Source organism: Phodopus roborovskii, unplaced genomic scaffold (genome assembly GCF_943737965.1).
Source record: "Phodopus roborovskii unplaced genomic scaffold, PHOROB, whole genome shotgun sequence".
NCBI lineage: Eukaryota > Metazoa > Chordata > Mammalia > Rodentia > Cricetidae > Phodopus > Phodopus roborovskii.
The window spans coordinates 10745109-10771768 of NW_026126525.1; the positions used below are offsets into that span (position 1 = coordinate 10745109).

Consider the following 26660-nt stretch of genomic DNA (forward strand, 5'->3'; position numbering starts at 1 on the left):
GAACTCCAAAAGATGGCCTGCATTGACAGCATCTAGCCTCAAGGTTTTCTTTCTTTTATTAATTTACAGTGAAAATGAGAGGATAGTAAAGGGAAATCAGAAATTCTAGAGAGTGAGAAGATTTTAAGGGGAGAAGAAACACGTTAAAATTATTTAATCTCAATCTGTTTGTGGCGACGGCCTGGTGGGACTAGGACTTATTCCAGGTGGATGAACTGGCTTTTAGGAGCCCATTATGTGTGTGTTGGGGGGGGGGGTGTGTGTCTCACCCAACCTCGACCATTAAGGAAGATGCAACTCAGGGGAGATCTTCTTCTAGGAGTTTAATCAGGATCCTTGAACAAGCTTCTTCTTCTGACCCCAGGGGAAGGCCTGCACAGGTTTAAATCCCCTTGCTCTGACCAACCCTAGTGAGCAACATGGACCCTGCAGATAGGCTTCTCTTATACAGAAACTAGCAAGCTGAACAGGCTTAGCCAAATAAGGACTTGTTTATGACAGAGAGCGCTCACCATTGGGAAGGTGGAAGGAGGAAGCCAGCACCATCTTCTTTAAGGTGTGGCACTTCGCAGCTCTCTACAGCGGGGGTAGGAGGTTACCTTGCCTAGCCTGATTCAGGGGGAATAGGCTTGGTTCAGACTCAACTTGGTTTCCCAGACTTTGACTGCTCAAGGGAGGCCTTATCCCCTCTGTGGAGTGGATTGGGATTAGGATGGGTGGAGGAGGGGATTAGAAGAAGGGGAGAGAGAAGGAACCATAAGGATTTGGGGCAGATTGTATGGGACAGGTATTCTGACACTTGGGATTCACAGAATACTGCCCGGATAGGAAGGTATCCTGGAGCTCGGCAAGCCAAGGAATACCTCAGTCACAGTAAGCATAGCAGTTTACAGCCCTGCTTCAGGGAAAGGATTCCCCCGTGTATCAGCTCTGCTCTGGCAAGAGAGGGTTTCCCTGGTCTATCAGTTCTGCTCGGGTCAGACTGCTTCCCAGTGGACTCCCCTGGAGACTGGAGAGCTAGCTGAGTGTAGCAACTCCATTCTGCCAGGGGAAGATTTCCCCAGCGAAAGTGTGGCAGCCCTGCTCCTCTCCACTCATTCAAGAGATTTATTGGGAGGGAAGAATCCATGAGAGTAGCCTCTGCCAGGATGGAAGGAGGCTGCTGGACAGCCACAAGCTGTAGAGGAATTCTTAGGGGGCAGGGTTTTCCCAGGCAGATTTCCGCGATGGGAATTGGTCAGATTTCTCTATCCTGGACTTTAGGATAGCTAGATCTACTGTTCAGGGATTGGTTGGTTTTCTGCACAGGTTTAGGGTCAGATTTGGCTCTGGTTTCAGGGCTAAAGTATGTTTCTTTCACTGGTCCTTTTCAGCCTTTTGGCTCTAACTTTAGGACCAGGGTGTGTTTCTTTCACTGGCTCTGACTCCAGGGACAAAGTGTGTTTCTTTGGCATTGGTTTCAGGATCAGGGTGCATTTCTTTGGTTCTGGCTGCAGGAACAAAGTATGTTTCTTTGGCTCACCCCTTTTCCCTGCAGAAACTGGGATTGGAAATTAAAATGAAAAAAAAAAAATTAAAAGGTTACTCAGTTTTCCTTTGTTGCTGTTGACAGAAAAGCTATTGAATTGGATTAAGTTTGGTGTTTGTTTAATATGAAGTTTTGGGTAGCCTGGAACTTAAGACTAAAATTACAGAAATCCTCCTGACTCTGCCTCCTGAACAGGTGTGTCTGTGTGGGTTTTTTTGTTTTTTTTTTTTTTTTGTGTGTGTGTGTGTGTGTGTGTGTGTGTGTGTGATCTGTGTTCAGGTCTTCTCCAGTACCCCAGCTGGCCTGGAACTATTGTCTACTAACTCTTCATACACCACACTCTGGTATGAGAAGCCAGAGGCACCATGTCTGATAGGATTTTTTTTTCTTGTGATCTTTAAGAGATAGATACTTCCTGGATATTGATTTGTGTTTATAAGAATTGACATTTCCTTGGATGTCTTTCTTGGAAGTTTCCAGGACCCAACAAGATGAGCATCCGGACCCCACCCACACTGGAGAAGCTGGCAAGGAATGTGCTGCTGAGAGATGAGGCCTTGGCCATCTCTGCTCTGGAAGACCTGCCCAAGATGCTCTTCCTACCACTGTTCCAGGAGGCCTTCATTTGCAGACTCCCTAACATTGTGAGGGTAATGGTGGCAGCCTGGCCTTTACCATGAGAGGTTTTGCAAACCTAAGTGATTTTGTGTGTGTGATAACATCTAATAGCACTACAAGGACTGGCTGTTTGAATAAATGTTTTTTTTTCTGTTTGTTTGTTCTTGTTGTTGTTGTGGTTTTGTTTTTGTTCTTTGTATTGCCTTGGAGCCTGTTCTGGAACTAGCTCTTGTAGACCAGGTTGGCCCTCAACTCACAGAGATCTGCTGGAACTAAAGTCGTGTGCCACCACCGCGTGGCTGAAGGGTAAGTTTTTAATGGAAAAAGTTACACACATTATGGGAAGTCTTGGCATTTGAACACAGATGGAATATTTTCCTGCTATAAAATGAAGGCACTTGGAGTTCAAAGCTACTTTATGAAATAAAAATATAATTACATTATTTCTCTGCTCCCTACAATTCCTTCCTTTTCTTCCCTTCCACATCATTGTCAAGTTTGTGGTGTTATCCTTAATTACTATAGATTTATTTATATGCAAATAATACATAAATCCAATCTTGAGTCCATCTAGTATTGTATGTGTGTATACTTTTAGGGCATTTTGTTGGTTAACCATGAGGGTTCTCATCCCTAGGAAAGATAAACAATAACTCAGCTGTTTTTTAATATATTGTATTTACTCTTTCTCCTCCTACCTCTCCTCCACGACCCTCCTTATCTCTCTGCCTATCCCCAGCCCCCATCTACTCCTCCATTTCTATTGAGTGGACGGTTGGTCTCCCAGTGATACCCATCAAGATGAAGGCTGGCTGAGGCAACCCTGTATGAGGATGAGGGTACAAAGCCAGCAAGAGTCAATTGCTCCTGCTGCAACTGTTAAATCCCACAAGAAGACCAAGCTACACAACTGTCACATACATGCAGAGGGCCTAGGTCAGTCCTGTGTAGCCTCCCTTGCTGTCCATCCAGACTCTGAGCTCCTATGGGCCTAGGTTAGTTGGTTCTGGGGGTTTTCTCATGATGTCCATGACCCATCTGGCTCCTACAATTCTTCATCTCTTCAGCAGGATTCCTGAGGTCTGTGTAATATTTGGTTGTGGTTCTGCACATCTCTGTCCATCAGTTGCTAGATGAAGCCTCTCTGATGACAGTTGGCTAGGCATCAATTTATGAGTGTAGCAGAATATCACTAGGAAGCATTACATTGATTGTATTGCCAGTAGTGTTTGGTTCTATGCTAGGTCTCTGGGCTGTCTAGCCTCTGGTTCCTGACCTTCTAGCCAGTGTCAGGGCTCTCTTACAGCCAGGGTTTCAGGCTGGACCAGTCATTGGTTGGCCACTCCCATAAGTTTTGTGTATCCTATACTTCAGCACATTTTACAGGCAGGACAAATTTTTGGTTGGAAGTTATGTACTGGGTTGTTGTTTTAATCTCTCCTCTGGAAGTCTTGCCAAGCCACAGAGATGGCCATTTCAGGTTCCCTATCTGCCATGACTTTCCTATGTCAGGATGCCAGCAGTTTTTAACCACCTATAATTGTGTGTGTGTGTGTGTGTGTGTGTGTGTGTGTGTGTGTGTGTGTGTGTATAGAGGGGGGAGGGTTTGAAGTTCTCAGTGTTGTTCATCACTGTGATTTCCATGATGTCCAAGTTAAAAGAGCTATCAGGAAACAGTTATGGTGGCACATGTCACATACGTAGAATCTCAGCTCTTGGGACTGAGGCAAGAATGTCAATATTTAATGATTATAATCTACTAGCAAGTTTACGTCCAGCTCAGGCTACTTAGTGAGTCTAACTAGGCCAAACTGGAACACACAGTGGAACACTGTCCTAAAAAATCATAAAAATTGAAGATCTGTGCCAAGGAAATAAGATCATTTGGTCTGTACCTGGTGCACAGGTTTCTAACTCCAGATACCCTGGATGGCTAAGTATGGGGACTGAAGCTCAACCTGCCCAGTCAGTTTAGTGACATGCCATTTAAAATGAAAGGTAAAGACTGGGATTGCACAGTGCTGGTTAGTTTTTAGGCTTTTAGGTTAAAAGGGAACCTTTGCTGGATGTGGTGACTCACACCTTAAATCCATGCACTCATGAGGAAGAGGTAGATGGATTTTCATAGAGTTCATGGTCAGCCTGGTCTACACAGTAAATTCCAGGACAGCCAGGGTTCACATGGAAATCCTGTCTTGAAAATTGAAAAAAAAAAAAAAAAAAGAAAAATACCGGAAGAACAATACAAGAAGACGGAGAGAGTACAAGAGAAAGGGACAGAGAAAGGAAATAAGGGAGGAAGAAAATAAAGAAACAGAAAGACCCTTGTAGCAAGTTCATGGGGCATTTTCTTGAATAGTGATTCATGTGGAAGGGCTGAGACTATTCTTGGTTGGGCAGGGTCCACATGGGCAGATGCTCCTGGGGAAGAGGAGAAAGTAAGACAGAAATGAGCAGTCCTCTATCCATCGGTTGGGCCTCAGTTTCTGCTTTGAGCTCCTCAGCTGACTTCCCTTCATGATGAATGGTAAGCTATGAGGTGAATAGACCCTTCTCTCCCCATGTTTAGTTTGTTCCATTTTTATCACAGTAACAGAGAAAGTTACACAAAACAGCCTTTGGCATTCCCTGGGTTCAATTTTCAATCCCACCAGAAACACATGCATGCCTGGAAGAAAGGTTGAGACTCAGCAGTTGGGTGTGTATTTGTACACTTGTTTGTAATTTGCTGTGGGTCATACCCACAGGCTTGTGCATTGTAGACAAATGTTCTACCAATGAACTCTCTCCTGAGCCAAGGGGGTGTGTCCTTAGCTGGACTTATGACCAAAGCAGGACAGCATAAAATATTTGGGATTTGATAGGGAAGGTTTGAACTATTCTTGTTCAGACACTTAGAAATTAAAGATGTCAAGCCAGTTGTGTGGGAATAGGCCCTTAATCCCAGCACTTGAGAGGCAAGGTCAGGAGGATCTCTGGGTGCTCAAGGCCATCCTTATCTACATCTTGAGTTCCAGGACAGTCAGAGCCATGTAAGATCATGTCCTCACTTCAGAGGCTTAGGAAAAAGGACTGAGAGTGTGAAATCAGCCTGGACTATGCAGTGAAACTGTATCGGGAATACGATGACCTACCTTTCTTTCTTTCTTCCTTTCAATTTTTTTTTTTTTGAAAAGGGTTTATCTGTGCAGCATTGGTTATCCTGGAACTCACTCTGCAGGCCAGGCTGGCCTTGAACTCAGAGATCTGCCTGCCTCTGCGGTCCAAGTTCTGGGATTAAAGGCCTGTGCCAACAGCTGAGCTATAATGGCTAATCTAGTTGCCAAGACCTCTCTGTATCTGGAATGAACTAAAACACATGGGAGACTTTTTTTTTTTTTTTAAATAAAGTCATCAGGAGTGGGAAGAGGAGGAAAACCACAGGATAATATCTCTTTACATTGTCCATAATTTCCAAATGAAAATAAGATCTAGGACGTAATTATGCCTTACACGGTACAGCTATCTCATGTACAAAAGCATTATATATTTAACCAGGACATAATACCATTTAAACTGATGTAATTTCCCTTGTATAGCCACAAATGCATTTCACTAAAAGACAGCCAAAAATGAATTATAAATAAAAGAGCCATATGACCAGCCCTATACCTATGGCAATGAAGAGAAGCCAGGGTGCTACCCGGTGGCAGAATCCAGAAAGGAAAAAAAAAACAAAAACAAAAAACAAACAAACAAACAAAAACCCAGCAGACACCAGAGAGCAAAAGTAGCATGTACTAGAGAGTGCCACCTTGTGGCGGAATCCTACTCAGAGTCAGCTCAGCTTTTGGGGACAGAAGACAAAACAAAAACACCAGTGACAAAATCAAGAATCTAAGCAACCACAACTCCCTCTGTCAAACTTGTCTGCCATGCATTTGATCATTCATACAGTTGGCCAGGCATTCATTCAAGCAAAATCCAAACCAGAATGCAGGGGGCCCTTGTGCAGGTAGACAGGAAGAGTTTCTTGGGAGAAATTTTCTTCTCACACCAGGAGGAGGGATACCAAAAGGACTGTATCTCCCTAACCTGGAGGAAGGCTAGAGCCCCTAACTTGAAGGTGACCCACCAGTGCCTATTGATGTAATCTGAAGGCTGTCTTCCTCAGCCAGATTCACACCTGGATTCAGTGTACAGGCTCACATCTAAGTCTCATTAGGACTTTGTTTCCATGTTTAGGACCTCCCTGCACCAACGAGAGGATCAGGAGTCCTGGAACGTTTGTCTGGAGGAGCCCGGCCCCCCCCCACCACTACTTCCTGGCCTCTGGCCTGGCAGCAAGGCTGAGTCATGGCAAGCGTGGAGACCTCAGTGGGACCTCCAATGCCATGATGCACTGGAGATAGTTACTGACAACCAGACTGATTAAACCCATGAAAACTTTGAGGTCCATTTTATTGACGGCCAGACCAAGAGTGGCTTGAGTATTTGAAGAGCCTCATGGTGCCCTAGTTCATAGACAAAGCATTTGTAAAGGCAAAACCACAAAGGTACACCAAAGAATTGATGGTCAGAGTAACCTTAAATACCCATTCCTGGCAGGGCTAAGTACTTATATTAGCCATAGCGTGTCGATTGTCTTGGTTAATGCATTGGGAGGATGGTCAAGACCATGGAAATATCTTATGTGTTGCCAAGGCAAGTGGTAGTGTTGTGTGGAATGGTATAGAGGGCCAAAACCCATTAAAAACAAACACAAACTGGAGTCAGAACAGGACAGCACTACCTTAGTCATTTCACTCTGACCAGAACCTGGGCCTTCTCTGTCATTTCACGGTGTCCAAAGGAGAGTCTTTACTATTTAGAACCTACTAGGCAGGGGTCCACCAATCACATAGACTGGGATGATTGTGGACACATCATTTGCTCCATCGAAGACATTGGTCAGTACCAAAGGGGATAATTCTCACCTCCTCAGTAGCCTTCAGTGTATCATAATACTAGGGAGTTCTCCCACCAAAGGAATACATTGATTGTTATAGCCCCTTCCCTCTGAAGGACAGGGTTCAACTGCAGGATTAAATATCTCACCCTGGCAGTGTGGAGTAGCTGGACCACAAGACAGATTTGTAGGTTTGGTTCCCATGGGAATTGAATATGGTGAACTGGGATCGGCATCTCAGGACAGGTATGGATGACAATGAGTTGAATATGCCCTTAGTGACAGTTTTCCTAGACCAGGGTCTTCCGGGGTGGTCCAACATTGGCTGGCAGAATTGGGCGGGGTGCAGGACTTTAGTCTGCCAGTCTCACCCATCTCAAATCCTGGAGTTTTAGCTTACTGGTGCATGGGAACTCATGTAGATGGCTCCACTGTGTTCCTGGGGTTAATTGAGTCACTGACAGGGTGGGGTTATTCAGGTACCTAACAAGAAAACAAGCTTAAAGTTCTTTGAATATATGGTGTGTGTCAGAGTATGGCTGGAGATGAGGTTAAGAGTGTACAGTGTTGTCCAGCATCCTTGCAATCATGTCATGATAACTTTTCCTTGTTTATCCCCATGATCTCACGTCAGTTTTACATAATAGCATCACAATATGTAGCATCACAACTTTAAAAATTCCCCAGTCTTTACAATTCAAACAATTTCAAAGTTCCATTTAAAAATTTTTATTTTATTTTATTTATCTATTTATTTATTTGTTTGTTTTACAACTTTTGGCCCATCACTGAGAAGGTAAGATGAAATAGAGATTCCAGAATAAAAATGCTGAGGGACTCTGGCTCTAAATCAAGAGAAAGTTTCTTGATCATGGAGCTGGGTTGACAACCAATTGTCCTCTGTTGTCTCTATCTCCAGAGGGGTAAAATAAGTTGGCTGTATGTGTTATACCCTGTTTAATGGGGTACACAGATCTAATTAATATGTAGGTAAGCACACTATCAAGTGAGGTGTACCTAAACTTTAAAGTTGATATAGAATGGGTAACTGTCTATGCAAAATAGACACCCAATTCCTTGTGATTATGTATCCACAAGTGACTTTTTTAAAAAGTTTATTATTTATTCTGAGTCTTTTCACATCATCTATCTTGATACCATTCATTCATCCCATGCACTCCTTTCCATCTGCCCATTGCCCCTGCATCCACATATCACCCCCACCCACCCCAAGAAGAAAATGAAATTCGAGAGAAAAAAAGGAAAACAAAGAGAGAAAAAAATGGAAGGATTTAAAAATGTCCTCATGGAATTTGCAGTAAAACAAGTTGTATACCCCTTTGTCCATACATCTCTACTTGCAAGAGTTCATAGCAGAGTCATTGGTCCAGTTCAAGATCCTGATCTTCATTGCAAGTTCAATGCTGGGCCCCCACCAGGACTCTCTCTGGAATCCCCCCTGTTGTAGAGATACTGCAGCTTTCCATCTGAGGGTCAGGTCCCTTCACGTGCTCCAGCAGATCTCAGATGGAGTGGATATTGGGCCAAGTTATAACCCTAGGTTTGGGTCTGGGCAGCTGAAGGTTGGTCCCCTAGATGGGAGGTGGGAACAGCGCTCCATGGTCACAGTCTCAGGGCTGGAACAGCTACACCTGTGCTAACAACATTGGCTCTATAGTGTGCTCTCCAGAGTGTTGCAGCTGGTGTGGGTCAGGGATGGCTGTCACACACTAATCTCCATAGGCTCAGCACTGGCCCCTGCCTCAGGCCTTGATGGGTGGGTATAGGGGCAACTCTCCTCTCCCCTTGCCACTTCAAGATACATGGGTAATGTGGACAGATCTCCCATGCTCACAGTGGGTGGTGGTTCACCCACACCTCGGCTATCAGGGTTGGCTCAATTGTGCTGCTCTGGCCAGGTGCAGGACCTCCTCTCCAGATCATTGCAGCAGGTGTCAGGGGTGGTCGTGGGGGCGGGGGTGGGGGGTCATGGATGGTTGTTCTCCCACTCTTCTGACCACAGGGCCATCTCTCCATCCTGACTCACATGTTGAAGGCGGGATGGGGGGGTGTCACTTTTTCCCTCTGCCATGCTGCCACATGAAAGATGGCTAATGTGGAAAGCTCTCCCATGGCCACAGTTTCTGTGCTGGCTCTCCCACACTGTGCTTACAGGGTTGGATATATTGCACCACTCTGTTGAGGTGAAGATCCTGCTCTCCAGAGTGTTGAAGCTGGTGGCATCAAAAGTGGCTTTCCAACTCTTATGACTGAAGGGACCAGACCCTCACTCAGCCCCCTGTGTTAGCAACTATGACAGGCCACAGAAAAGACAAGTAGGACTCTGACTCACACAAAGAAACTCCAGGTCCCCTGACCTCGTGGAGCCTAGGGCCAAAACTGAACACAAGAAACTCCACACCTGCCCAGCCTCCTAGATACTTGGTTCCTAGGGACTGTTTGCCAACAAAAGAAACTCCAAGTGAGATCAAAACCACCCCTGTGGTTCCAGTATACAATTCTAAAAACTATTGCTATGTTCAATGCTAAGTGTTCAATGCTAAAAACTATGGCCATGTTCAAATAACAAGACCGAGCCATAGAAACCACAGAATTGTCCCTTTCAGTACTGGCCAATGAGAGTAATTGGTACACAGGCATTTATTGCAAAATATGACTTTGAAAAATTCCACTAATTGTTCCCAAATTTCAACCAATCAGAAACTACCCTGTATCTACTTATGCAATCCTATGATTTTGTTCTTTAAATTCTAGCAATAAACAAGGGACTTCATTCCCTCTGGAGGCTGCTAAGTCAGCTTGCTAGACAGGGTTCCTATCATGGTTGGATGAACAATAAACCTTGCTTTTGCAGTTTGGTGGGTATGTCTGCATGGTAGTCTTCTTGGGGATCTTTGAGACTTAGGCAAAAAATGGCCACAAGGCCAGCTTTCCCATCTAACTCAGGCATTGACGGGCATCAGGGTGGGGTGCGGGGGAAGGCAACTCTCCTCTGCCCATGTCATGACAAGGCATATGGGCATTGGAGACGACTGTCTCATGCTCACAATTTGGGACCTGGCTTTGTTTCACAAGTACTTTATACACTGACAAACTTGTGTTGATATTGTTTGTAACCCTAACTAATAAAGCTTACCTGAAAGCAGAATGCAGAAGTAAATCACTAGTAAACAATACACCTAGTTAAGAGCTAACCTACTAGTTAGCCACACACCTAAGCCACTACATAGGCATAGAAGAGAATGGAAGCCACACTATTAAACCCAATACACAGGAGACAAGGCAGACAGATCTTTGTGAGTTCAAGGCCAACCTGGGCTACATGAGAGAGCATCAGTCGAGCAGAGAAACACAGCTCCCGACTCTGATCCCAGCATGTGGAATGACATGCCTTTAACCCCAGCACTACAGAGGATGATAAGGCAGGAGTCCAGGCTCTCAGTCAGTTTTTAGTCTGCAGGCATGCTGAGGACAGGATTGTCCCCTCCATGGTAGAGGTGAGAAATCTCTAGTGGTTGGCTGCTTTGCTTTTCTAATATTCAGCTTGAACCCCAATATCTGTCTCTCTGTCTTACTATTCTTGCTGCACAAACTCCTGATGTCCTTTGACTCAATCCAAGGTGCAGGACCCCAAACCCTGGAACCCAGAGCAAACTGGGGTGTTGCTCAGTAACTGACTCAACCCACACACCTGAAAACTCTGTGTCTTCACAGTGTGATGCTGGGGACTGATGTCAGCAGCACACACAAGTCACACGAGTGCCTCGCTCCAAACAACATCTCCATTTCAATTAGCAGGTTTGTTTGTACTACTTCCTTGTGAAATTGTGTGTGTGTGTGTGACAGAGAGAGAGAGAGAGAGAGGGGGAGAGACAGACAGATAGACAGACAGAGACAGAGAGGGAGAGAGAGGGAGATAGTGTGGTGAATTGTGAGGATTTGTGCTTGTGAAAGTAGGGCCCACACAGGTCAGAACTTGTCTTATCACTTGAAGCCGCCTTGAGGAGCATCTGAGAACTGCCTGAAACCAAACTTTGGTTCACTTAAAAAGCTGTATGGGGCCAGGCAGTGGTGGCCCATTCCTTTAATCCCAGCACTCTGTAAATAGAGGGAGGCAGATCTTAAGTTAGAGGACAGCCTGGTCTATGAGACCTAGTACCAGGACAGCTTCCAAAGCCACAGAGAAACCCTGTCTGGAAAACAAAAATAAAGAAGGATGATGATGAGGAGGAGGAGGAAGAAGAAAAAGAAGGTGTAATGGCTCTTAAACTATGAGCCTTCTCTCTATCTCTCTCAAACTATGGGATTTTTTTTTTCTAAGACAATGTTGTCTTACTCGGCACCCTAGACTGGCCCAGATGTCCATATTTGGTCTACCTTGGCTGACAACTTCATCCACCTCTCTCAGAGTTTGAAATGCTGACATTATTGGCATCAATATATTCATTTTTTTACTTCTGTCCAGAAAGCATTGGTTGAGGAGTCCTTAAATTTAGATGCATTATGGAATTCACAAATGCATTAGAATATGGAAGTTACATCTTGTTTCCACATATGCTGAATGGAGGTCTTGAGGTGACCACTCATGAAGCAAAGGATTGAAGTGGGGTACAAAAAAAGGACAGATTTCAGTAATGATGGCTTGGGATCCTTTATGGAGTCATGTCCAACCAATCTCCTGGAAAGAGATCAGAAACGGGAGAGTTTAATCAGGGGTCAGGGGACTCACACCAGCATAGTCTAGAGGTGAAGGCTGTGCTCAGATCTGTGAGAACAGCTTCCATTCTGCCCTTGTCTCCATTGTGTCAGACGTTGGGGGCCAGGCGGGGGAGAGTGTACGTGACAGAGTGGTGGGACTGTGCATGACGGAGAGTGAATGCACAGAGTCTGTGATGGGAACCAGAGTGAAGGAATCCACGGGAAAAGGATTAGGAGGGTTAGAGTTCCAATACAACTTTGACTTCGGATCTAGATCCAGTCTCTGTATCAAATTTAAAACTAAGTAGTAAATAAGTCAATAAGAGAACAAATCAATAAACTCAGTGTTGTGTAGTTAATTAGCAAGTGCAATGTTGATATTTATCCAGACTTAGAGGGGCTGGGGGAGGGGCATTTTCACACTTGGTTTGATTCAATTGAGGAAATGATTGCATGTTGACTATTAGATTGAAAATGGTGGTCACCGAACGATCCAATCAAATAGCAGCTTGGGATTGGAAGGTGGGGCTTCAGCAAGGAGGGTGAGCAGGGAGGTATATAAAGGCTTCAGGAGAGACCCCCCAGGGCTTTCAGAGACCTGGAGCTGGAGGAAGTGCATGGTTCAGTTGTCCTCAGTGCTCAGAACTGGTGAGTAACTCTCGTCCCTTGGGTCATGCAGTTTGATGTAGGGTCTTTAGACCCAAGAAGGGACAGGAAATTTGGGTTTCTGTCTCTTCAGGATAACAAACACGCTGAAGACACTGGGTTTGATTCTAAAGGAAGTTTTACCTTTATCTCAAATGTCTCTCTATGATAGCTTGTTGATCTCAGTGTGATTGTTGATTGTTTTGAGACAGGGTTTCCCAAGTTCAAACAGCCCAAAACTGTCCCCAGAATTCTGGGTAGCATGGAAATGAAGGCCATCTAGTCTCAGGGTGATGAGGTCACTAGCATGTTCCCTCATACTGGGCTACCTTCAAAATGGTGTTTTTGTGGAATAAGGTCCCAAGCAGACCCGGAGAGCACAGAGACTCGCAGTAGCTGTGAGGTAGTTCTTGAATCAGGCTTTAGTTTGCATCTTTTCCAAAACAGCGGTGAACTTTTTTTTTTTTTTTTTTTTTTTTTTTTTTAATGTTTGTTTGTTAGATTGATGCCTGAAAGCATCCGGAACCCACTGCCATCATCCTACTTAGTAGCAGTTAAACTAAACACTGAACCACACAAGATGCCTTTATTTATTTGTTTGTTTATTTATTTATTTATTTTTGAGAGCTGAGGCACATCAGGTATTTTGACTTGGAATTCATGAGCCCAATATGGGATGGAGAGGCTCACTGGTGGCAGTGAAGGAGTCTGTCTACCCACCACCAGTGAGGACTATGGTTTCAGTTGGTGTCTGTGCCATTGCCAGAGCAATAAAACTGTGACCTTGAGCGGTTGCTGTGCTGGGTGAGGAAGTTTTCTAAAGTTTGTCCTGAAAATATGTTCTTCCCTGAATGCTTCCCCAGGACCTTTGCGGTTTGCGACTGCAGACGCTTCATGGTGAGTGTTCAGACCCCAGGCACGCTCATGAAGCAGGCAATGCAGGCTCTGCTGAGAAATGAGGACTTGGCCATCTCTGCTCTGGACCAGCTGCCCATGGAGCTCTTCCCGGCACTGTTCAAAGACGCCTTCAAAGGCAGACACACTAGGGTTGTGAAGGCAATGGTGGCAGCCTGGCCTTTCCCCTGCCTCCCTGTGGGGACACTGATGAAGACCCCCGACTTGGAATCCTTCCAGGCTGTGTTGGATGCAGTAGACATGCAGCTGGCAAGAGAGTTTCACCCCAGGTAAGCGAGAACCAAGTAGTGTAGACTGGAGCCCTTGGGTACACGCAGACGAGACCCTGGGCTCAGGGAGAAGGGCCCTGGAAGTGGCTCAGAGGCTTCTGATGGGCTCATCGTGCAGGGAGGAGGGGCCTGGAAAGCTACTGATTCCTTGAGGTAAGGATCATGGAGCAGGGATTAGAGCTTAGAGAAGATGGGGTCAGGGTGCACTGAGCCGGTCCCTGGAATCCCACAACCACTAATAATGGGACTAGGTAGAGACAGAGTGACTGAGGGAGGGAAAGCAGTGGGGTCTACAGATGCAGCCCAGCGGGGAGCTCGCATAGCACACATGCCATCCCAGGTGACTTATACCTTGGCGGGGGGGGAAGAGCTGGCATTAGGGATGTGTAGTGAAGCTGGCTCGCCGACCTTGGGTCCTGTCGTCGTGTCTGCTGACACTTGACACGTTTACCCCCAGGAGGGAGAAAATTAAGGAGCTCGACCTCAGGAAAGTACGCCATGACTTCTGGACCATGTGGCCTGGAACAGAGGATGCGGACTGCTCATCAGAGACTGGGGATGAGGAGAAAGTAGTGAAGGTCCTTCCCAGATATGCTGTGAGGCGGCGTCTGAAGGTCATAGCTGACCTGTGCCTCAGAGTCCGACTGGACGAAGAGCAAGCATATTTCCTGCAGTGGGCGCAGCGCAGGAAAGGCTCCGTGCAGCTCTGCTGTGCCAAGATGAAGATCTGGGCTCTGCCTCTACGTACTGTCAAGGACATCTTGACTGTTTTCCATCCACGGCACATTGAGGAACTGCAACTGAACATGGGCTGGGACGTGTCCACTCTGGCACGTTTTGCTCCCGACCTTGGCCACATGAGAAGTCTTCGCAAACTCTCCCTGGCACGCATCTACAAGAACGCAATGGCAATTGGCAACAGGGCAGAAGACAAGTGTGTCAGGAAGTTGGTGTCTCAGTTCTCCAAACTGCACTGTCTGCAGCATCTCTCCCTGAATGGCATCTACTTCCTGAGAGACCACCTCGAAGAGGTCTTCAGGTAAGCAAGGATGGAGAGCTGGGTCAGCTACCAGAGCAAACCTTGCTCTTTAACTTTGCTTTAAGGAGTAGTGAGTGGATGGGTGGTGCCTTCCTGTCACTGGGTTCAGTTATGGTGAAAGCTGGGGGTGTGGTTTCTACTCCATGAAAAGTAGACTCTGCTTCATTGTTCACATGTTCAAACTGACCTTGGGCCATGCGTGTGCCCCGCCATCCTCTTTCTAAGCTCCAGGGCACACGCTCTTCTCCACAACCTTTTGCTTGAACTGACCTATGGTTTCTCCCTAGGTGCCTGAGGAACCCCTTGGAGACTCTCTCCATCACTGTCTACCGCCTGTCACAGTCAGACTTGAATTGTTTCCCCTGTTGCCAAAGCCTGGGTCAGCTCAGACATCTGGACCTGAGAGGTGTGGTCTTATGGCCTTTAGATCCTATGCCTCTCGGACTTCTGCTAGACAATGTGGCACACACTCTTCAGTCCCTGGACTTGCAGGGTTGTAGGATGGAGGACTCTCAGCTCACTGTCCTCATACCTGCCCTCAGCCGGTGCTCCCTGCTCACCAAGGTCAACCTGTACGACAACGACTTCTCTGTGCCCATCCTGAAGGACCTTTTGCTGCACACAGCCAACTTGAGCAAGATGAGTGGGGAGCAGTATCCGGCGCCTGTGGACTGCTACGATGACTGTGGTTGCATCGACACAGAAAGATTCCTCCATCTTTGTGTGGAACTCACGGATGCACTCAGCACCAAGAGGCAGCCCAAGAGGATCATCTTTGCTACAAATACCTGCCAGGAATGCGGTGTGCGTTGTGTCTATGACCTGGGGCCCAGACTCTGTCCTTGCTGGCAGTAAATAGGGAACATGACTTCCAGACTTGGGTGCTCTCCCTCTGGGCTTTTCCTCAGTCCTTAGCCGCCCTGCTAGGCTCAGGGTCTAGAAAGTCTCCCTCTCATCAGGCTTCAGGGATCTACTGAACCAAGGACCTGGATTTGAAGTCGTCAGTTGTGATCTTTTTATTAACTGGGTTTTTTTTAAAACTCTCCCTATGCCTACCCATTGCATTCTCAATTTTCTGTACGATGAAGCAGCAATAAAATACTTGTGCATCACACTTTTCTTCTGCCTTGGTATCTTTCCTAAACACACACAGTGATAGTCCTCTGCTTAAATTCCATTAGTGTTGTCTGGCTCTCATCCCTCCAACTGATTGTAAGGACTCTGGACAGACAAAAAAACAAACAAACCAAAACAAAACAAAACAAAACAAAAAAACAAAACACAAAAAACAAAAAACAAAAAAACAAAAAAAAAAAAACCAGGAATGGCTCCATGTCTACAGTAACACTATTCCAAATTGGGGAAGGTAGATACAGTTGACTGCTATTGTGTCCTTCATATCTGGGCAAGCCTGGTAAACACACACACACACACACACACACACACACACACACACACACACACACACCCAGAGAGAGAGAGACCAACCCAAAAGCCACTGGGATGTCCAAAGTTGAATAGCACAGGCATGGAATTCTCTCTGAGGGTTCAAATTCAGTTTCCTCTACCCGCCTCAGGTAGCTCACACCTGCCTCTAATTTCAGCTCCAGATGATGGAATCTGAATGGACACCTGCATTCAACTGCATGAATCCACACCACACATTTATGCAAATGCGACTACCTACACGAAATTGAATTAAAAGCAAAGTTTACAAATGAAACTAACCTAGTCACAACAGAGGTAAACTCAGCGGTGGGTGCTTGCCTGGTGCCTGTGAGGCCCTGGGATCTGCATTCAGCTTTTCATGGTGCAAGAGTACATGGAGCGAGAAGCTGAGGGTCAGCTCAGTGCTGAACACTTGCACAGCTTGCATTTGGCTCCTGGGTTTGCTCTCCTGCACCATGGACAATCTAAAGATGATGAGGGCGATGGACACACAGTGCTTGCTTGTAGATAAAGAGTCCCGGGTGGTCTGGTGTGTATCTCATAATATCTATTAAAGTGTGATCTTTCATGTTTTAGGTTTCACATGTATTTTCTTTTAATTTTTTCCAGAGAGCATGCCACTCACTATGTAGACCTCACATAACAATTCCTGGGTCCCTAGCTTCCTGGGATGTTCCTCACTTGACACTGCTTTCCCACTATACATGAGTCCCTCATTGGATCTGTAAAGTCTATCAAATGGGGCACAGTAGTGCTACTGTAATTCCCCCCATTCTGGAGGTAGAGAGAGGGAAGCAGGAAGTCATTGGCATCCTACCTACATAGCCTAAGAATTTGTTTTGAATGTTCCAGAACCTGAAAAATAAAACTAACGGAAGTTTTTTTGTTTTTGTTTTTGTTTTTTTTTTTAAACAGAAAAATCCAGAGCTATGTCGTTGTAATGTTGTCTGTGTGTTTGTGTAGCTGTTACTGGGTAGGCCATAATGCCTGAAAGTTTTTATGTAGACCAGGCTATCCTCACACTGGAGAGAGTCCCCTGTCTCAGCTTTCTGAATGCTTGGATAACATATGAAGCACCATTCCCTTTTGTCTGGTAAACCTTGATACCCCCAAGGCAACATTAGTACAGGACTGTAATTGACTTCTATGAGGGAGGGAGGCAGAAGGAGGGTCTCAAGCTCCTGCCAGCTTGAGGAAGTCACTGTTCCCAGATTTAAAACAAACAGGACTGCTGGGTGTGGTAGCACACACCTTTAATCACAGCCCTGGGGAGCCAGAGGCAAGTGGATCTCTGAATTCAAGGCCATCCTGGTCTACAAAGCTAGTTCCAGAACAGTCAGGGATGCTTAGAGATAGAGGCACACATAGATTTAATAAGGATTAAGGGTTGGGGGAAGAAGTCATAAATGGAGTCCTGGGTTCTAATCCAGGTACCAGGTTTAAAGAAAATAAGAAATCCAAACCACAGGTGAGATGGACAAGTCAGTAGACAAGAGTGGGCATAGTTTCATGGAGACCTGTCTTGGGTTATGTACCAGAGAGTATGACAGAGAGAGAGAGAGAGAGAGAGAGAGAGAGAGAGAGAGAGAGAGAGAGAGAAGAAAGGAAAAAGGGAATGGAAGACATAGAAAAGGAAAGCATCAAAGGAGAAAGGAAGAAAAGGAGAGGAGAGGAGTGGAGGGGACAGGAGGGAAGGGAAGGAAAGGGGAGGGGAGGGAAGAGTCAGTGTGCTTTGCTTGATATTTTGTCTCCTGTGCATATGTGTGATCCTGGTTTCCAACCCCCATAGGAAAAAGCAAATCAATTGAGCAAGCAAGCAAGCAAGCAAGCTGGGAAATGTGCATCGTTTGATTGACTTTTCCTTTCTGTGTTTGTGTCATCCTTGAGAGTTAACCTCCAACCTTCCACGTGTGAGGTGACCACTCTCCCACTGACCAATATATTTGCCCTTTCTCATTTATGTACATTTTAGATTTTCCCTAATGTTTTTAGAGAGCAGTATATTTTATGTCCATGTAAGAGAATCTTGTGTTGTGTGCATCTCTCTTATTTTTCCTAGTGTCTTAGCAGTTGCACATGAATGCACTGATATTTTCATTTCCTCTGCTGCCTCACAGTCCCTTAGTCAGTACCCAGTTGGCCACTAAGGCTCCAAAGTACACCAAAGTCAGTGTATAGGACAATGACTTCTCTTGCCCATTCTGAAAGACCTTTTGCACTACACAGCCAACTGGAGCATGATGGAGCATGATGCCCCTCTGGAGCCTGTGTCATTGCCGGGGTTTTGTCTGTGGATAAATATGTGTTCTGCTCTCATGAATACACCCCAGGCCATAGGCATCCCAAGAGGCTCTTCACTGCTACAATGTCTGCCATTAATGTGGTGCCTTTTCTCTATGACCTGGTGCCCAGATTTTCTTCTTACTGGCAGTAAATAAGGGAACATGACTTCCATATTTGAAGATATGGAAAATTGGGGACATCTGGGGTGGCAGAGCTCAGGGCTGCACACACTGCTCAGATTGCTGGAAACTAAATGATGTGCCAGAAGGTGGATCTTGCAGGCTGAGGATGACTGGGAGGACCATGGGATCAAGGGAGCAAGTAGAGTCTCTTGGATTCAGAAGCACAATTTTGCATTTCTAAGTGTTTCTGTCAGGGTGGGCTAACCAGGGACTTTGTCCTGTACCTGTAAACCTGGATGCTCTCCGTCTGGGGTCTTTCTCAGTTGTTAACCTCACACCAGGCTCAGGCTCAGGGCGGTCCAATGACTCAGGAATGAAAAACACCGGTGTCTAATGAATGAAGAAGAGGTCCAGTTCTCATTGGTACCAAATCTTTTGTGACTCTTCTGTCAGTCTTGGGCTATGCCTGTGCATTCCTCACAGTCATTTGTGTGGCCGTTCAATTATTTGCACAAAAAGTGCTAACCTACAGTGGTCAGAATTGGCACTTCCACTGAAGGATGTTTCTAGGGACCACAGAGGATTAACATCCAGTGATCTCAGGCCACAATCACGGTGGACCACCAGAGAGGCTGCAGGAAGGAAGACAACACAGTGCAAAGTGAACAGGGCTTGTGACACTAATTTTTCTTCTACATTCAAACTTTTCTTTTAATTTGATAGCCTCATGTACTGCACACTGGCATTGAAATCTTGATTTTCTTCTTGCCTCACTGAGATTGCCACCATAATTCACCATGTCTATCATGCAAGCTTCAAATCTATAGGCTCATATTCCTGTGGACTCTTGAAGTCTATGAAGTAGCCTTATGTACATAAAGGTGCTCAATAAACATTAAGTCCCTCTACTGGTATGAAACATTTACCTTAAAAAAGACTTGTATTTTATTGTATTTTAAGTCTTCAGTTGTTGTCTCTGTTGATTTACTTAAGAAAAAATATTTCCCTAGGCCTATAGCCCATTCTTGTGTGTAATAAAATATCACTAGAGTAATACATTATTGCCCAGGTTTATTCTTCATGAGAATTTTACTGAGCACATATAACAAGAGTTCTTTTCTTAAATGTTAGTACTGATGATGTGAATTCCATAATGCATCTAAATTTAAGGACTCCTCAACCAATGCTTTCTGGACAGAAGTAAAAAAATGAATATATTGATGCCAATAATGTCAGCATTTCAAACTCTGAGAGAGGTGGATGAAGTTGTCAGCCAAGGTAGACCAAATATGGACATCTGGGCCAGTCTAGGGTGCCGAGTAAGACAACATTGTCTTAGAAAAAAAATTCCCATAGTTTGAGAGAGATAGAGAGAAGGCTCATAGTTTAAGAGCCATTACACCTTCTTTTTCTTCTTCCTCCTCCTCCTCATCATCATCCTTCTTTATTTTTGTTTTCCAGACAGGGTTTCTCTGTGGCTTTGGAAGCTGTCCTGGTACTAGGTCTCATAGACCAGGCTGTCCTCTAACTTAAGATCTGCCTCCCTCTATTTACAGAGTGCTGGGATTAAAGGAATGGGCCACCACTGCCTGGCCCCATACAGCTTTTTAAGTGAACCCAAGTTTGGTTTCAGGCAGTTCTCAGATGCTCCTCAAGGCGGCTTCAAGTGATAAGACAAGTTCTGACCTGTGTGGGCCCTACTTTCACAAGCACAAATCCTCACAATTCACCACACTATCTCCCTCTCTCTCCCTCTCTGTCTCTGTCTGTCTATCTGTCTGTCTCTCCCCCTCTCTCTCTCTCTCTCTCTGTCACACACACACACACAATTTCACAAGGAAGTAGTACAAACAAACCTGCTAATTGAAATGGAGATGTTGTTTGGAGCAAGGCACTCGTGTGACTTGTGTGTGCTGCTGACATCAGTCCCCAGCATCACACTGTGAAGACACAGAGTTTTCAGGTGTGTGGGTTGAGTCAGTTACTGAGCAACACCCCAGTTTGCTCTGGGTTCCAGGGTTTGGGCTCCTGCACCATGGATCGAGTCAAAGGACATCAGGAGTTTGTGCAGCAAGAATAGTAAGACAGAGAGACAGATATTGGGGTTCAAGCTGAATATTAGAAAAGCAAAGCAGCCAACCACTAGAGATTTCTCACCTCTGCCATGGAGGGGACAATCCTGTCCTCAGCATGCCTGCAGACTAAATACTGACTTAGAGCCTGGACTCCTGCCTTATCATCCTCTGTAGTGCTGGGGTTAAAGGCATGTCATTCCACATGCTGGGATCAGTGACGGGAGCTCTGTTTCTCTGCTCGACTGATGCTCTCTCATGTAGCCCAGGTTGGCCTTGAACTCACAAAGATCTGTCTGCCTTGTCTCCTGTGTATTGGGTTTAATAGTGTGGCTTCCATTCTCTTCTTTGTAGTGGCTTAGGTGTGTGGCTAACTACTAGGTTAGCTCTTAACTAGGTGTATTGTTTACTAGTGATTTACTTCTGCATTCTGCTTTCAGGTAAGCTTTATTAGTTAGGGTTACAAACAATATCAACACAAGTTTGTCAGTGTATAAAGTACTTGTGAAACAAAGCCAGGTCCCAAATTGTGAGCATGAGACAGTCGTCTCCAATGCCCATATGTCTTGTCATGACATGGGCAGAGGAGAGTTGCCCTTCCCCGCACCCCCACCCTGATGCCTGTCAATGCCTGAGTTAGATGGGAAAGCTGGCCTTGTGGCCATTTTTTGCCTAAGTCTCAAAGATCCCCAAGAAGACCACCACGCAGACATACCCACCAAACTGCAAAAGCAAGGTTTATTGTTCATCCAAAAATGATAGGAACCCGGTCTAGCAAGCTGACTTAGCAGCCTCCAGAGGGAATGAAGTCCCTTGTTTATTGCTAGAATTTAAAGGACAAAATCATAGGATTGCATAAGTAGATACAGGGTAGTTTCTGATTGGTTGACATTTGGGAACAATTAGTGGAATTTTTCAAAGTCATATTTTGCAAGAAATGCCTGTGTACCAATTACTCTCATTGGCCAGTACTGAAAGGGAAAATTCTGTGGTTTCTATGGCTCGGTCTTGTTATTTGAACATGGCCATAGTTTTTAGCATTGAACACTTAGCATTGAACATAGCAATAGTTTTTAGAATTGTATACTGGAACCACAGGGGGTGGTTTTGATCTCACTTGGACTTTCTTTTGTAGGCAAACAGTCCCTAGGAACCAAGTATCTAGGAGGCTGGGCAGGTGTGGAGTTTCTTGTGTTCAGTTTTGGCCCTAGGCTCCACGAGGCCAGGGGACCTGGAGTTTCTTTGTGTGAGTCAGAGTCCTACTTGTCTTTTCTGTGGCCTGTCATAGTTGCTAACACAGAGGGCTGAGTGAGGGTCTGGTTCCTTCAGTCATAAGAGTTGGAAAGCCACTCTTGATGCCACTAGCTTCAACACTCTGGAGAGCAGGATCTTCACCTCAACAGAGTGGTGCAATATATCCAACCCTGTAAGCACAGTGTGGGAGAGACAGCACAGAAATTGTGACCATGGGAGAGCTTTCCACGTTAGCCATCTTTCTTGTGGCAGCATGGCAGAGGGAAAAAGTGACACCCCCCCATCCCGCCTTCAACATGTGAGTCAGGATGGAGAGATGGCCCTGTGGTCAGAAGAGTGGGAGAACAACCATCCATGACCCCCCCACCCCCGCCCCCACGACCACCCCTGACACCTGCTGCAATGATCCGGAGAGGAGGTCGTGCACCTGGCCAGAGCAGCACAATTGAGCCAACCCTGATAGCCGAGGTGTGGGTAAACCACCACCCACCGTGAGCATGGGAGATCTGTCCACATTACCCATGTATCTTGAAGTGGCAAGGGGAGAGGAAAGTTGCCCCTATACCCACCCATCAAGGCCTTAGGCAGGGGCCAGTGCTGAGCCTATGGAGATTAGAGTGTGACAGCCATCCCTGACCCACACCAGCTGCAACACTCTCGAGAGCACACTATAGAGCCAATGTTGTTAGCCACAGGTGTTGCTGTTCCAGCCCTGAGACTGTGACCATGGAGCGCTGTTACCACCTCCCATCTAGGGGACCAACCTTCAGCTGCCCAGACCCAAACCTAGGGTTATAACTTGGACCAATATCCACACCATCTGAGATCTGCTGGAGCAAGTGAAGGGACCTGACCCTCAGATGGAAAGCTGCAGTATCTCTACAACAGGGGGGATTCCAGAGAGAGTCCTGGTGGGGGCCCAGCATTGAACTTGCAATGAAGATCAGGATCTTGAACTGGACCAATGACTCTGCTATGAACTCTTGCAAGTAGAGATGTATGGACAAAGGGGTATACAACTTGTTTTACTGCAAATTCCATGAGGACATTTTTAAATCCTTCCATTTTTTTTCTCTCTTTGTTTTCCTTTTTTTCTCTCGAATTTCATTTTCTTCTTGGGGTGGGTGGGGTGATATGTGGATGCAGGAGCAATGGGCAGATGGAAAGGAGTGCATGGGATGAATGAATGGTATCAAGATAGATGAGGTGAAAAGACTCAGAATAAATAAATAAACTTTTTATAAAAAGTCACTTGTGGATACATAATCACAAGGAATTGGGTGTCTATTTTGCATAGACAGTTACCCATTCTATATCAACTTTAAAGTTTAGGTACACCTCACTTGATAGTGTGCTTACCTACATATTAACTAGATCTGTGTACCCCATTAAACAGGGTATAACACATACAGCCATCTTATTTTACCCCTCTGGAGATAGAGACATCAGAGGACAATTGTTTGTCAACCCAGCTCCATGATCAAGAAACTTTCTCTTGATTTAGAGCCAGAGTCCCTCAGCACTTTTATTCTGGAATCTCTATTTCATCTTATTCCTTCTCAGTGAAAGGCCAAAAGTTGTAAAACAAACAAATAAATAAATAGATAAATAAAATAAAATAAAAATTTTTAAATGGAACTTTGAAATTGTTTGAATTGTAAAGACTGGGGAATTTTTTAAAGTTGTGATGCTACATATTGTGATGCTATTATGTAAAACTGACGTGAGATCATGGGGATGAACAAGGAAAAGTTATCATGACATGATTGCAAGGATGCTGGACAACACTGTACACTCTTAACCTCATCCCCAGCCATACTCTGACACACACCATCTATTCAAAGAACTTTAAGCTTGTTTTCTTGTTAGGTACCTGAATAACCCCACCCTGTCAGTGACTCAATTAACCCCTAGGAACACAGTGGAGCCATCTACATGAGTTCCCATGCACCAGTCAGCTAAAACTCCAGGATTTGAGATGGGTGAGACTGACAGACTAAAGTCCTGCACCCCGCCCAATTCTGCCAGACAATGTTGGACCACCACCGAAGACCCTGGTCTAGGAAAACTGTCACTAAGGGCATATTCAACTCATTGTCATCCCTACCTGTCCTGAGATGCTGATCCCAGTTCACCATATTCAATTCCCATGGGAACCAAACCTACAAATCTGTCTTGTGGTCCAGCTACTCCACACTGCCAGGGTGAGATATTTAATCCTGCAGTTGAACCCTGTCCTTCAGAGGGAAGGGGCTATAACAATTAATGTATTCCTTTGGTGGGAGAACTCCCTAGTATTATGATACACTGAAGGCTACTGTGGAGGTGAGAATTATCCCCTTTGGTACTGACCAATGTCTTCGATGGTGCAAATGATGTGTCCACAATCATCCCAGTCTATGTGATTGGTGGACCCCTGCCTAGTAGGTTCTAAATAGTAAAGACTCTCCTTTGGACACCGTGAAATGACAGAGAAGGCCCAGGTTCTGGTCAGAGTGAAATGACTAAGGTAGTGCTGTCCTGTTCTGACTCCAGTTTGTGTTTGTTTTTAATGGGTTTTGGCCCTCTATACCATTCCACACAACACTACCACTTGCCTTGGCAACACATAAGATATTTCCATGGTCTTGACCATCCTCCCAATGCATTAACCAAAACAATCGACACGCTATGGCTAATATAAGTACTTAGCCCTGCCAGGAATGGGTATTTAACGTTACTCTGACCATCAATTCTTTGGTGTACCTTTGTGGTTTTGCCTTTACAAATGCTTTGTCTATGAACTAGGGCACCATGAGGCTCTTCAAATACTCAAGCCACTCTTGGTCTGGCCGTCAATAAAATGGACCTCAAAGTTTTCATGGGTTTAATTAGTCTGCTTGTCAGTAACTATCTCCAGTGCATCATGACATTGGAGGTCCCACTGAGGTCTCCACGCTTGCCATGACTCAGCCTTGCTGCCAGGCCAGAGGCCAGGAAGTAGTGGCGGGGGGGGGGGGGGGCGGGCTCCTCCAGACAAACGTTCCAGGACTCCTGATCCTCTCGTTGGTGCAGGGAGGTCCTAAACATGGAAACAAAGTCCTAATGAGACTTAGATGTGAGCCTGTACACTGAATCCAGGTGTGAATCTGGCTGAGGAAGACAGCCTTCAGATTACATCAATAGGCACTGGTGGGTCCCCTTCAGGTTAGGGGCTCTAGCCTTCCTCCAGGTTAGGGAGATACAGTCCTTTTGGTATCCCTCCTCCTGGTGTGAGAAGAAAATTTCTCCCAAGAATCTCTTCCTGTCTACCTGCACAAGGGCCCCCTGCATTCTGGTTTGGATTTTGCTTGAATGAATGCCTGGCCAACTGTATGAATGATCAAATGCATGGCAGACAAGTTTGACAGAGGGAGTTGTGGTTGCTTAGATTCTTGATTTTGTCACTGGTGTTTTTGTTTTGTCTTCTTTCCCCAAAAGCTGAGCTGACTCTGAGTAGGATTCCGCCACAAGGTGGCACTCTCTAGTACATGCTACTTTTGCTCTCTGGTGTCTGCTGGGTTTTTGTTTGTTTGTTTGTTTTTTGTTTTTGTTTTTTTTTCCTTTCTGGATTCTGCCACCGGGTAGCACCCTGGCTTCTCTTCATTGCCATAGGTACTGGGCTGGTCATATGGTTCTTTTATTTATAATTCATTTTTGGCTGTCTTTTAGTGAAATGCATTTGTGGCTATACAAGGGAAATTATATCAGTTTAAATGGTATTATGTCCTGGTTAAATATATAATGCTTTTGTACATGAGATAGCTGTACCGTGTAAGGCATAATTACGTCCTAGATCTTATTTTCATTTGGAAATTATGGACAATGTAAAGAGATATTATCCTGTGGTTTTCCTCCTCTTCCCACTCCTGATGAGTTTATTAAAAAAAAAAAAAAAGTCTCCCATGTGTTTTAGTTCATTCCAGATACAGAGAGGTCTTGGCAACTAGATTAGCCATTATAGCTCAGCTGTTGGCACAGGCCTTTAATCCCAGAACTTGGACCGCAGAGGCAGGCAGATCTCTTAGTTCAAGGCCAGCCTGGCCTGCAGAGTGAGTTCCAGGATAACCAATGCTGCACAGAGAAACCCTATTTCAAAAAAAAAAAAATTGAAAGGAAGAAAGAAAGGTAGGTCATCGTATTCCCGATACAGTTTCACTGCATAGTCCAGGCTGATTTCACACTCTCAATCCTTTTTCCTAAGCCTCTGAAGTGAGGACATGACCTTACATGGCTCTGACTGTCCTGGAACTCAAGAAGTAGATCAGGATGGCCTTGAGCACCCAGAGATCCTCCTGACCTTGCCTCTCAAGTGCTGGGATTAAGGGCCTATTCCCACACAACTGGCTTGACATCTTTAATTTCTAAGTGTCTGAACAAGAATAGTTCAAACCTTCCCTATCAAATCCCAAATATTTTATGCTGTCCTGCTTTGGTCATAAGTCCAGCTAAGGACACACCCCTTGGCTCAGGAGAGAGTTCATTGGTAGAACATTTGTCTACAATGCACAAGACTGTGGGTATGACCCACAGCAAATTACAAACAAGTGTACAAATACACACCCAACTGCAGAGCCTCAACCTTTCTTCCAGGCACGCATGTGTTTCTGGTGGGATTGAAAATTGAACCCAGGGAATGCCAAAGGCTGTTTTGTGTAACTTTCTCTGTTACTGTGATAAAAATGGAACAAACTAAACATGGGGAGAGAAGGGTCTATTCACCTCATAGCTTACCATTCATCATGAAGGGAAGTCAGCTGAGGAGCTCAAAGCAGAAACTGAGGCCCAACCGATGGATAGAG

The 26660-nt window shown here is 45.3% G+C and overlaps 1 protein-coding gene across 1 annotated transcript; it reads left to right on the forward strand.

The window, feature by feature from the left end:
- Positions 1-13288: 13288 nt before the first annotated feature.
- LOC127232358 (PRAME family member 8-like) lies at positions 13289-15515 on the forward strand. Its single transcript, XM_051198422.1, is given in 4 exon segments — positions 13289-13306; positions 13308-13621; positions 14079-14660; positions 14948-15515. Coding segments are annotated over 4 exon segments (1482 nt in total).
- Positions 15516-26660: the final 11145 nt, after the last annotated feature.